Here is a 13,511-nt window from a genome sequence, read left to right as displayed (position 1 = left end):
GTAGAAAAGGTCATGTTCAAATCTCAACAGGGCAGCCTATTTATAAACAGACAGACATGTGGCCAGGTAAGGTGGTACAGGCTTGTATTCCCAGTCCTTGGGAGGCGGAGACAAAGGATCAGGAGTTTTAAGAACCACATCAGTGCTGGGTATGGTGGTACACACCTTTAATCCCAATATTCAGGAGGCAGAGGCCCAGGGAGCTCTGTGAGTTCAAGACTAACCTGGTCGACAAGAGTGAGTTCCAAAGCTCCAAAAACCAGAGAAACCCTGTCTTGGAAAAAAACAAAAACCAACCAAACAAAAAAGAACCACCTCAGCTACACAGTAAATTCAAGACCAGCCTGGGCAACATGAGACCTGAGGCAGGAAGGAAGGTACAGACTCGCACACTCAGCAAGAAGTAACAGTAGTCCTTCAATTTGTGGTTTCACTTTCCTTGCTTCAATCTACCGACAGTAAAGCTGCCGTTTGAAAATATGAAAGAGAAAACAAGAAACAACTCATTAATAAAGTGCCCCCCCCCACAGGGTTTCTCTGTGTAACAGTTCTGGCTGCCCTGGAACTCTGTATACCAGGCTAGAACACACTGTATCCACCTGGCTTTGCCACCCAAATGCTGGGATTAAAAGCATGCACTTGCCAGGAAATTTTTTTTTTTTTTGAGATCAGATATTACTATATATATATAAAACCCTGGAACTTTTTATAGACCAGACTGCCCCTTAGTGTAAAGAGATCTACCTGTCTCTGCCTCTGAGTGCTAGGATTAAAGGCTTGCTGCATACCAGGCCGATTACTAATTTTTAATTAATTAACTCTGATATACTATATTACATTTTACTTTATTATTAGCTACTAATAAATTGTTACCTGATAAACAATCTAAGGCATGTACCGAAAAAACAGTGTGTATGTCTCGGGTTCTGGGGAGTCTTAGAATAAATAGTTAATAATCACAGCTAAGGTACAACTATACATAGGTTCTAACATAATTTTTCCCTACTAAAAAAGACTAGTCAGCCAGACCTTGTGGAACAGCTCTGTAATCCCAGCTACTTGGAAGGCTAGAGCAGGTTTAGTATAAGACCTCAGATGCTCAATGAGACTATGTTTTATAATAAAAAACTGAAAGAGAACTAGGGCTACAGTTAAATGACTATTTCAATCCCTAGTACAAAAAATAAAAACAACAACAACAACCAAAACCAAAAGGCCAGTAAAACCTATGTACTACAAATATTTATTCTGGTTTCCTGTGGCAGTAATGACTTTTCCCATGGAGTAACTTTCTCTAAAATAGATCATATATTTGGACACAAAGTAAGTCTCACAAAACAAAGGAAAACTGAAATATTTTTTGTATAGTATGTGATTACAATGGAGTAAGACTACAAGTCGATAGCAAATTAAATCCTAGTGAATACACAAACTCAAGGAGATTAAACAAACCAATGAAGACTGAGAAAGTTCTTTGAAGAATGCAAGATAAAAATAATGGAGCCAGAGAGATGGCTCAGGTTAGAGTACTTACTGCTCATGCAGAAGACCTGAGTTTGGTTCCCAGCTCCTATATGGAGAGGTCCACAATGAGGGCCTATAATTCCTGTCCTAAGGGATCTGACACTTTCCTGTGGCAACTGGGTAACTTCACTCAGTGCACATATCCCCTAGTGCTACATACACATAAAAATGAAAATATTTAAAATCCAATTTAAAAATGAGAAGCCAGTTATTTCCTTTTACAAAGGAAATAAAAAGTTCTTAGAATCAGATGGAAATGAAGGCCACATGAAAACACAGATTTAACACAAGTAGTCCTAAGAGAAAAGTTTATAGCTTTAAGTGCTTACATTAAGAAACCAGAGCCGGGCGGTGGTGGCGCACGCCTTTAATACCAGCACTCGGGAGGCAGAGGCAGGCGGATCTCTGTGAGTTCGAGGCCAGCCTGGTCTACAAGAGCTAGTTCCAGGACAGGAACCAAAAGCTACGGAGAAACCCTGTCTCGAAAAATCCAAAAAAAAAAAAAAAAAAAAAAAAAGAAACCAGAGAGTTCTCAGAGAGATAATTTAACCATGTACCTTAGGGCCCTGGAAAAAGAAGAGCAAATCCCAAATCAGTAGACAGAAAGAAATCATTAAGACTAGAAATAAAATGGGAAAAAATTACAAAGAATCAATTGGTTCTTTGAAAAGATACAACTGACAAACCCTCAGCTAAACTAACCAAAAGAAGGAAGCCCAGGGGTTAGGGCCCATGCCTTTAATCCCAGAACTTGGGAGGGGAAAAGGAGGCAGATCTCTGTGTGATCAAAGCTAGTCTGGTCTACAGAGTTAGGTCCAGGACAGTCAGGGCTGGACCCCTGTCTCTAAAACCCCAAAACAACAACAACAACAATACCACCACAAAACAAAACCTTCTATAATAAGCAACGAGATTGAAGCAGTAAATAAGTACTTTTGGTACAATGGATTTACTGGTGAATTTTACCTCCAAAGAACTAAAACCAGTGCGTCTCAAACTATTTCATAAAACAGGAAAGGGACATTATAAAACTTTTTTTTTTATAAAGCTAATATTACCCTGATACCTGATACAAGAAAAATAATAAAAAATTATAGACCAATTTCCTTGAACTTAGAATAAAAAATTCAACAAAATACTAGCAAACTGAATTTAAAAACACATCAAAAAAATATTATTCACCATGACCAAGTTGGGTTTCTTTCAGAGATACAGATATGGTTTGATACTTGAAAACCAATAAATGTAACAGATAAATGGACTCAAGGGACAGAAATTACACTCTTACCTTGAGAGGTACAGAAAAGGTTCTAGGGTGCTGGCTCAGCAGCTAAGAACACTTGTTGCTCTTTGAGAGGAGTAGGTTTGACTCCCAGCACCCACATGGTGGCTCACAACCATCTTTAACTCCAGATTCAGGGGGATCCAAAGCCCTTCTCTGTCTTCCCCGACACCAGGCATGTATATGGAACACATACATGTATGTAGACAAAAAATTCTTTTTTTTTTTTTGGTGTTTGAGACAGAGTTCCTCTGTAGCTTTTGGAGCCTGTCCTGGAACTAGCTCTTGTAGACCTGAAACTATCTCTTGTCAAACTCACAGAGATTCGCCTGCCTCTGCCTCCCGAGTGCTGGGATTAAAGGTGTGCGCCACCACGGCCCGGCTGATAAAACATTCTTATACATAAAATAAAATATAAATAAATGTAAAAGGCTTTGACAAAATCCAACATCACTTCATGTTAAAAGCCCTGAAGAAACTTGAAACAGAAGAAACAACTCAACATGCTATATACAACAAAACTAGAGCTAACCTTAAATGGGGGAACCTCAAAGAATTCCATCAAAATCAGGAACAAGATAAGAGAGCCCACTTTCTTCACATGTATTCCATACAGTGCTGGAAGTGTTCGTCTGAGCAGTAAGAGAAGCAAACACAAAGCATACAAACAGGAAAGAAGGTGGCAAAGTACCCCTGTCTGCAGACGATACGATTCTATAAGTTATCATAAAGACTGTATCAAAAAACTCTCAACAGATAAGCGTTTTCAGGAAAGTGGCAGGATACCAAGTTAACACATAAATATCATTAGCCTTCCTATGTACGAATGACAACCTAAAGAGGAAACCAGGGAGGGGGCTAGAGAGATGGTGCAGCAGTGAAGAGCACTTAGCAGCTCCTCCAAAGGTCCTAGGTTTGATTTCCAACATAAGAAAACATAGGGACACACTTTGAGATAAAGGCACAGGCAAGTAATTTCTAAATAGGACACTAACCACTCAGACTACAAACAAGGCTGATAATTAAGAATCACGTGAAATCAAGAAGCTGCTGTATAGGAAAAAAAAATGTTCCCTGGGTTATGAGACAGCCTACAGAATAGGTGAAAAAAATTCTCTGCCAGTGTGTACCTGACAGGATTAGTGTGTAGAATATAGAAAGAACTGAAAAAAAAAAAAAAAAAAAAAACCAAAAAACCAAAAAACTCAACACTAATAAAAGGAACAATTCTATTAAAAAAGAGGGGCGGCATGGAACTGGAGTTCTCAAAGTAAGAACTGTAGTTAGTGGTGGCAGTGCAAGCCTTTAATCCCAGCATTAGGGAGGCAGACATAGGCAGATCTCTGCTGAGTTTGAGGCTAGCCTGGTCTATAGAATAAGTTCCAGACAGCCAAGGCTATACAGAAACCCTGTCTTTTTTTTTTTTTTTTTTGGTTTTTCGAGACAGGGTTTCTCTGTGGCTTTGGAGCCTGTCCTGGAACTAGCTCTTGTAGACCAGGCTGGTCTCAAACTCACAGAGATTCACCTGCCTCTGCCTCCCAAGTGCTGGGATTAAAGGCGTGCACCACCACCGCCCGGCGCTTTTTTTTTTTTTTTTTAAAATCTTTGTTTGTTTATTTATTTATTATGTGTACAGTGTTAGTTTCCACGTCTGCCTATATGCCAGAAGAGGGCATCAGACCTCACTATAGCTAGCTGTTTATTATCTATCTATCTATCTATCTATCTATCTATCTATCTATCTATCTATCTATCTATCTATTCTGTATACAGTGTTAGTTTCCATGTCTGCCTACATGCCAGAAGAGGGCATCAGATCTCATTATAGCTAGCTGTAAGCCACTATGTGGTTGCTGGGAATTGAACTCAGGACCTCTGGAAGAACAATCAGTGTTCTTAACCTCTGAGCTATCATTCCAGCCCCAGAAACCCTGTCTTGAAAAATCAAAAAAGAACTATAAATGGCAAGCAAACAATTTAAAAATTGTTCAACATCATTAGCCACTAGGGAAATGAAAAGTAAAATTACTTTGAAACTCCATCTCACCAGAGGAATAATGGTTATTATCAAGAATATAAATGATACGTACTTGATGGCATAGATCTTTAATCCCAGCACTCAGGAAACAGAGGCAGGTTTGAGGCCAGCCAGTATTACACAGAGAGTTGCACACAGTCAAGGATACATAGAGAGATCAAGAAATAAAACAGTAACACAAATAACGCCAAATGCTGGAATGTATCGAGAGAAAGGGGAACACTTATCTACTTATCTACTGCATTGGTATCAGTGCAAAGTGGTATATCAATTATGGAAATTACTTCCATACCCGTGTTCAATATTGCTCTATTCACAATAGCTAGCAAATGGAATTAGGTGAGATGTACACCAACATAAACGGGTAAGAAAAATGTGGCACACAAACACAATGGAATTTTATTCTGCAGTAAAGAAAAATGAGTATTTTTGGAGTTTTTCTATATAACAGTTCTGGCTGCCCTGAAACTTTGTAGACCAGGCTGGTCTCAAACTCAGAGATCTGTTTGCTTCTGCCTCCCGAGTGCTGGGATTAAAGGCATGTACCACCACCACCACCCAGTTAGAAAAATGATTTTTTTTTTTTAAGATTTGCAGGAAAATGGATGAAACTAGAAACAGTGTCAAGTGATGTTTGTTTAATTTCGAGTGCTTGAAGAGGTCAATAAGCTAGAAAGGCCCATGAGAATGGTGGGGGGAATAGGAGGGCATATTTTTTTTTTTAATGTTCATTGGTGTTTGGCATGCATAATTATCTGTGTAAAGGCGTCAGTTTTCCTGCAAATGGAGTCACAGACAGTCGTGAGCTGCCATGTGGGTGCTAGAAATTGATCCCAGATCCTCTGGAAGAGCAGCCAGTACTCATAACCATTTCTCTAGCAATAGAACACATATTCTATGAAAGTACAAGGAGAGGGTCAAATTTTTTTTTTTTTTTTTTTTTTTTTTTTTTTGGTTTTTCGAGACAGGGTTTTTCCGTAGCTTTGGTGCCTGTCCTGGAACTAGCTCTGTAGACCAGGCTGGCCTCGAACTCCCAGAGATCCGCCTGCCTCTGCCTCCCGAGTGCTGGGATTAAAGGCGTGCGCCACCACCGCCCGGCGAGAGGGTCAAATATTTAAGTGGGAATAGAATAAGAGGAGAGGAAGAATGAAGTAGATTAATCCAAAGATGAAAAACCCTTATGACGGGCTGGAGAGATGGCTCAGAGGTTAAGAGCACTGACTGCTCTTCCAGAGGTCCTGAGTTCAATTCCCAGCAACCACATGGTAGCTCACAGCCATCTAGAATGAGATCTGGTGCCTTCTTCTGGCATGCAAGCATACATGGAAGGAACGTTGTATACATAATAAATAAATAAATAAATCTAAAAAAAAAACTTTAAAAAAACAAAAAAAAACTTATGAAAATCTATTATTTTATAAGTTAATTATTAAATCTCAGTGCCACGTGAGGGCTACTGCCCTACAGATTTTACTGTTCAGGGAAGTTACAGAAGTCACCCACACAAGGAAGGCTATTTGCCATTGCACACAATAAATACAAAGTAAGACTCTGCTACCAAAGACACAGCACACTTTGGTTGCAGGACATGGAGAAATTAAGCTGGGACTGATCTGAAAACCTCTTCTTTGTTGGTTAGCTTTTCATAGTGCCAGAAAATGCTATACAGACCACTGGCAGAGAAAAGCCATCAATTATACTATCCAGACATGAACTCTTAATGCTACAATATTGGCCTGCTAGGAAAGATGCCTACTGGTACAAAAACAGTATGATGACTACCAAGGTTCTGATTGGTAACGAAGACTGATCCACAGAAGGTAATCCATGCCTGGTATTATAAACCTGGTTAAAAGTCCATTGTTCTGGAGGTTTTTGCCCTATCAAGGAACCTACAACTGTTATTTTGCTAAAGGACATGTTCTCAAATTGTCTTCTAAATACTTACATTTATAACTATAGATTAATACCACTCTCAACCTTGGCCAGACAAACTTCTTTTTGTAACAGTTAATGCAGCAATTCACAACTGATAAAGGGATGAGAATAAGTGACTATAGTATGCTTGGTTCTAAATGGGACATCTGTATCAACTCACCTCTACCCTGCCAAGGTTCAGACAACATCACAGAAAAGGAAGCAGAAAGAAGTAAGAGCTAGGAGATGGGGAGGAGGGCTGAAATGCTGCCTTCTGGGCATGACATGTAGTACTCAGAACGCACTGCCGCCGTTGCTACCTGCACAAGACCAAGCCAACAGTCCAGTAGCAGCACTAACTCTGAAGGTTATCACAGAAAGAGGTGCATGCGGGGGCAGGTCATGCTGGGGAGGGGAAGGAGTTGACGGTGGATCAGACCAAGATACATTATATACATGTTCAGGATTGTCAACTACATTAAAGAAATTTGACTGCTCCCTAACAAATACACACATATGATTTTTATGTATGTGTGTATATAGATGTTGTATGTATTTGTTATGGAGAATATGTATGTACATATACATATATACACACAGAACCAAAGAAGACAAAAGTAGAAGAAATATAAAAACACACTACCTTAAATATGATTTCTATTTGTTAACTATACCTTAAGTAAAGTTTCAAAGATGAAACTAATGTATACCCTAAATCCACAGGTGAAAACAGATATACAGATACATAGTAGCACAATACCAAGCTACCAGGCGACCCTTGCAGAAGCAGTGGTGTGCTGCTGATGGCTGGGATTTCCTGAGCAACCACTAAGCACAGTCACTGTTTTATGTATTTTACCTGGTTCAGCTCATCTAATCCTCAGGATGGCCTTTAGGATAAGCGCTATTATAGTTATTCCCACTTTATAGTGGGTGTTCAATAAAGTTTACAAAGAGACCTGTGGCTAGAATTCAGACTCACACAGATTGGTTCGATACTCCCTCTTCTATTGCTTCCCAGGTGAAAGGGGTACTCACTACTAGGAGGGTAAGGGAAATGGGACAGGGCCCCATCCATCCTAAGGTTTATTTCAAAATTGCCTTTGATGTTCACTTTAACCCAATTTCACTTTGCTAAAGCAAAGCAAGAGAAAGGTGAAGTGTTCAATCAAAAACTCCCAGACATGGCATAATTTTTTTGTTTTTGTTTTTTTGGGGAATTACTTCATCTTTGGGGTATATCACCAGGAAAAAGTCAGACTCCTCTCTACGTCTGTTACAGTTTCTCTGTAGCCTAAGCATACTGCACCAAGAGAATGAAAGATGATGGCTCTATTTCTTACTTCCCTTACAAAATACAGATCACCTCAGAGCAGATTCTTTCATAAGATTCTCATGGGGTTCAACATAAGCCTTGTCTTTCTTTTCTCCTATACTGTATTTTCCAGTCACAGTGGACTACCTCCCCAAGCCTACACTTTCATATCATTGCCTTTTAAAGTCAGGTTTCTTTGGTTTTGAATTTCCTTTCTTCCTGATGTTTAAAGTCCAATTTAAGTTCAGTTCAGCTATTACTCTCTATGTAACCTTCTGCACAAATAAGCTCATTTCCTCTAGCTATCCTTAGTTTTGCTAATGATTCATTTTGGCATTAGGATCAGGATTCATTTGGCAGTTATTTGTGTATACAAAGTCTATTCCACTAGGCACATTGCTGTTTAGCATAATGCCTTGCTCACAAATGCCATGAAAATATATGTATTTATTTATAGATTTTATTTATTTTATATGTGCGCTTCCCATGAACATGCAAGTGTGGATCCACTCATGTGTGTGCAGTGGGCGATGGCGCACATCAGGTGTCCTGCCCTATACTATTCAGTTTATTCCCTTGGTAGGGTCTCTTACTGAACCTGGAGCTAGGCTGGCAGCTAGCAAGCCCCAGACATCCTCCTGTCTCAGCTACCCCTCTCCCAACAGAGATCTGGTGGTAGTGGTAGGGGAGGGGTGCACACGCAAGAGTGTACCATGCCTGTCTGTCCACACAGATTGTCACTTTTTATACGGGCGCTAGGGATTTAAACTCAGGTCCTCATGCTTGTACAGCATATACTTTTTACCCATAGAAGTCAGAGTCATATCCCTAGGCCCCACACAGATTTTAAACAGTGAGGCTACAAGCTAAAACACTGCCCCTACCACTCTTAGGACTTCGAAAAATCTAGCTGATGGTGAATCAAATTTGCTTTCATTCTGTGGGGACAGTTAAGAACATGCCTGCTTCCTAGTACATTCAGAATCACAGTTCCCAAAGGTAATCTGGAGTTTTAAAGAAGCCAGTGCTCAAATGACAGTCTCTGTTTAAGATGAATCCTCCTCTAGTGAGGCACTGTACTTGGATGGCTTGCCTGGGCCAGTTACAGAATCCAGTGGTCTCAGATGTCACAATTAGCTATGGCTTATCTGGATTTTATTCTATATTCTACTGTTTTAAATATTAGCTTTGTCTTATTAATTATGCCATATAGTCAAGAGTTGACCGACTTGCTACAAGTACTTTTTTTTTATATTGCACTGAAAATTGAGTGGTGTATTTCTTTTAAATTCAGACTCTGTTGCTTATGTAACAGGAATGAATCTTTAAAGAGAAAACCCAGACATAATGTAAGCTGTCTATGAAAATTAAAAGCTCTTTGTAACTATGAAAATATCAAAGAGATGGGCACCCCCCCCCAAAAAAAAGATGGCAGGAGAAGAGTTTTGTGTGGAGCGCAGAAAACAGCTTAGCTGTGAAACTCAGGTTGTGAATCTGCTTTTTCTTAATTTATAATTCTCCACCTACATTTTAAAGTTCTCAGCTGCTTTGTTGGTAAGTATAACCCACTAAATCTACTCCAAAACTCAGGGTCATAACAGATTAACCAAGTATATTCTTCTTTGTCTGTCACAGCTAACTTTGAGGTTACTCTCTCATGATCCTTGGAACTTCTCTGAATAGGAATCAACTTTTAAGATGCTATATAATTCTGATATAGCAATAGAAAAAGAAAGATTTTTGTCACCTTTACTAAGCCCATTGTATATTGTTCTTTCAGTAATTAAAAAAATTTATGCGTCTGGGGGTTTTGCCTGTATATATGTGTTTGAATTTTATTTGTGGGGTGCTGGTGCAGGACAGAGAGGGTATTGGATCCTTTGGGCCTGGAGTCAGAGACAGTTGTGAGCTGCCATGTAGGTGCTTGGAATTGAACCTGCATCCTCTAGAAGAGCTGACAGTGCTCTTCAGCTGAGTCATCTCTCCGGCCTTTCTCTTTGTAATTCTTAATCACTGTTTCACCTGTACTTTCCCCAAATCCTCAGGACGAGGCAAGTACACAAGAACCAAGAAGAGCCTCACTGTAGGACTGGTTTGTTTTGGCTACCGGTATCACTTGGTCTGAGCAGAGTTCTTTCAGTTGAACTGCTGCTATTAAAGCCTTACAGTATTTAAGATTTAACGGCCAATCATGGCTGAGGCTATCACTGACCTAGCATAAATAAAGCCCCAGTCCTACTTTCCAAGCTGCATGTGGGGAAATGGGAAACTGGGGCAAAGGCCAACTAATCGAAAGAAAACACTGACAATAGTGGTTTAATCACCTCTCTTATGCTCAAACTTGTTAGGACTTTCCCATCATTTATAAATAGCTGATGTCATGGAACAAATCAGAAAGCTCATCATGTTAAAACTACCACAAATCTAAGCACTGCATGAAATCTAAGATCTAGACAAAATTGACCCCAGATGTTGCTTATTACATCTCTTGCTAAAAAGAAATTGCCAAATTATTAAAAGGAGTCTGCCTACCAAATGGATAATCACACCCTGCAAAATCTCTCAAGCCAACTTTGGCGTCCAAAGAACCCAAAACGTCCAGATCCTTTTTAAAATAATGTTTTATTATTTGTGTGTGTATGAACACATATGCATGCATAGATGCACAGAGGTCAGAGGACAATCCGTAGGAACCGAATCTCTCAACCACATGGGTTGTGGGAACTGAACTTGTCATCAGGCTTGGTGGTTAAGTGTCTTAGGGACTGAGTCATCTCACTGGCCCAACCTTCCCTTTTGTTATCTTCATTCCTTCTGTACTGCCATGTTCCTGATCCCCTTATTCTTGAGTAGGGACAACTTCTATCCAATACTACTCCTTGAAGTAGTAGGCTAGAATATGCAGCTTTTCATATATTAAACCCAAGGAAAAATGTGAGCCATTTACACAGTTCTGATCACCAGATACCTTAGCCTTTCCTAACTTTCCTGTAAGACTTAACTCTGGTGGTTTGTGACTACTGGCTCTTGTTCTTTTCCTTCTATGTTTATGGCCTTCTTGTCCATAAATAAGTCATCATTCAGAAAAAATAAAACAGAACTTAACCCTGTAAGTAACGAGACACAGTTGTCTTTCACGGCTAACCCAGTGGTAAACCATGGCTGTACAGTAATATTACCTCAGGAAATTTTAAATATCCTAATTCTCAGACCCCATTCCAATGTCTGCAACATATAGTCAAGACGCATTAAATTTAATCTGCTTCAATAGCTGTTCCCGAGTTTTTAACATAAAAAAACAAAAACAAAAAACTGAATCCCCAATCTTGACTTCTATACAGAAATCAGACTTCCCACACTGGATTTGCTTTAAAATTGTAGAATTTCATCTCTTGTAAAAGAAGAGTACTGTATTTCATTGGCTAAGGGAAGAGAACAGAAGTCCTCCAATTACTGGGGGATGGCACTGGGGGATGGGGCACTTTGCTCTTTCTACAGAATGTAAAACCACAAAGAAGGGTTTGGGTGTTCCCAGTAATTATGGCTGATACGATAGGACATCAGATTCCTATCCAAATTAAATGTCAAGGACTCCTAGGTCCCCAAGATTCCTTCCCCTACCTCCAGCAGGTCTATCATCCTGGTCATCTGAGAGTAGATAAGGACTCTATGTCCTTGAGACTTGAGTCGAGTCAACAGGATATCAAGAGCATACAGCTTTCCACTGTCTGTGATGAGGCTCTCCTTGCCTGGGAAGAAAAAAGGGGTGGGGGAGGAAACTATTTAATTGAAGCAACACATCACCCACTGCAAAGCTGTGCACGGTCAAAGTTTCTGCAATCAGGATGCTTGTTTTCATGAGAACAGGAAAGTGCTCGAGAGGTAGAATGGAAAACCCTGCTAAATTCTGACCAGGAAAGAGCTGAAGACAGCCTCTCAGGTGACAGTGCCGATTAGGTGTTTAGTCCACATTCCAAGGGGACACCAAGTACACAAGGTTATCTACCAGTGACAAGTATGTTGTGTGCTGTAAGTAACCTCAAAACCCTACTCCTGTGTTTACTCTAGAAATCTGTTGCTTCTAATTCAGTGCTTATGCTGGTTTGAATGAAACTTAGACGAAGGTTTGGTTTTGTGTCAGTAGAGCTGTTTGGGAGATTAGCAGGTGTGGCCTTGTTGGAGGAGGTGTCACTGGGGGTGGGGTCTGAGGTTTCCAAAGGCCACATCAAGCTGTCCCTTCACTCTCTGATTCCAACTTGCAGGTAAGATGTAGACTCTCAAGTACTGCTCCAGCAGTACGTTTGTCTTCCTGTTGCCATGCTCCCTCCCAGGCGGATCATGGACTCACCATCTAAAACTGTAAGCCCCCACTTAAATGCTTTCTTTTATAAGTTGCATTTATCCCAAAATAGTAGCTAAGACAGAGATTATGTCCTAAAAGCATGAGAATAGATAGAGACAAGGGCAGATGTCTGGTGATAATGTAAACATCAAGAAATGCAAATAAATACGTCTACCCTTGACACTCTCCAATAACTAGCTATCAATTCCAGGGTCATATGCTCTTTCAATGAGCCCTACTCCCAGGTTTTCAGAGATAACAGACTTTAGGCTTCTGTGAAATGCGTTCACTCACTAACTTGGGTTTCTCTTTCCTCTTCCCATACTAAGCACACTGAACTCACAGGTTTTCATGGCATCCATTGAGTACCATCCACTCACATCATATTCCAGGAAGGAGCGTTTCCTGTTTGCAGACCATTCATAAACATGCCCTCAACAATTGTTGATTAAGAGGGGAAGAAAGGAGGCTTGAGGGGTTGCATAAGAGTGTATATGGAAGTGGCTGGGGAAACACACATCAAAAAGAAGAGAAACAATATAGAGAATTTTACACTGGCAACTACCTCCCAAAAGTAAAAGAAAAAACTATTAAGTCAAAATGTCTATCCTTAGTTTCCGGGGCTGAACCATGCTCTTTCTTCAGAACTGCAAAGACCAAGTACTGACAGTAGTCCAAGAATTCTCAACTGTCATTCTTGCCACTATTTGCCAAGTACACAATTATTGTCTACACTGAACAAGAACGGATGTGCTGACAGCACCATAACAAATCACCAGCTGCTCTGTTTTTGCTACAAAGCTATGGGTCCTGGATGTTTACTCCTCTGCACTGCACCCTTTTCCCACCTTCGGAATGCTGCCAGGACACACTGCCCTCCCCTCCCCTCTGCTGCTCTCCACACCTTTGTTCAGCTTCTTTGTTTGCTCCTGTTTAGATTACTGAAATGCTCTTCTTTTTGCTGTCTCCTTTCCAGCACAATCAAATGACTGTAGCAGGACAGGAACGAGTGCTGAGCTTTCTCCCTGGCACCAGACAAGGAGGCCAGTGGGAATTCCAAGTCTGATCAGACAGCAACGTTTTCTGAACAATC

At 40.3% G+C, this 13,511-nt stretch overlaps 1 protein-coding gene across 3 annotated transcripts in view; it reads right to left on the bottom strand.

The window, feature by feature from the left end:
- The window catches only part of Ino80 (INO80 complex ATPase subunit), a 110,384-nt gene that overhangs the window by 27,208 nt on the left and 69,665 nt on the right, over positions 1 to 13,511 (bottom strand). For all 3 annotated transcript variants that reach the window (XM_057780892.1, XM_057780893.1, XM_057780891.1), the window contains exon 27: positions 11,698 to 11,825. In XM_057780892.1, the coding sequence (XP_057636875.1) occupies positions 11,698 to 11,825 (128 nt within the window). The remainder of the gene's footprint in view (positions 1 to 11,697; positions 11,826 to 13,511) is intronic.

This window comes from Chionomys nivalis, chromosome 9 (assembly GCF_950005125.1).
Source record: "Chionomys nivalis chromosome 9, mChiNiv1.1, whole genome shotgun sequence".
Taxonomy (NCBI): domain Eukaryota; kingdom Metazoa; phylum Chordata; class Mammalia; order Rodentia; family Cricetidae; genus Chionomys; species Chionomys nivalis.
The sequence above is the reverse complement of the archived record's forward strand: the minus strand, read 5'-3'. Positions and strand labels throughout refer to the sequence as shown.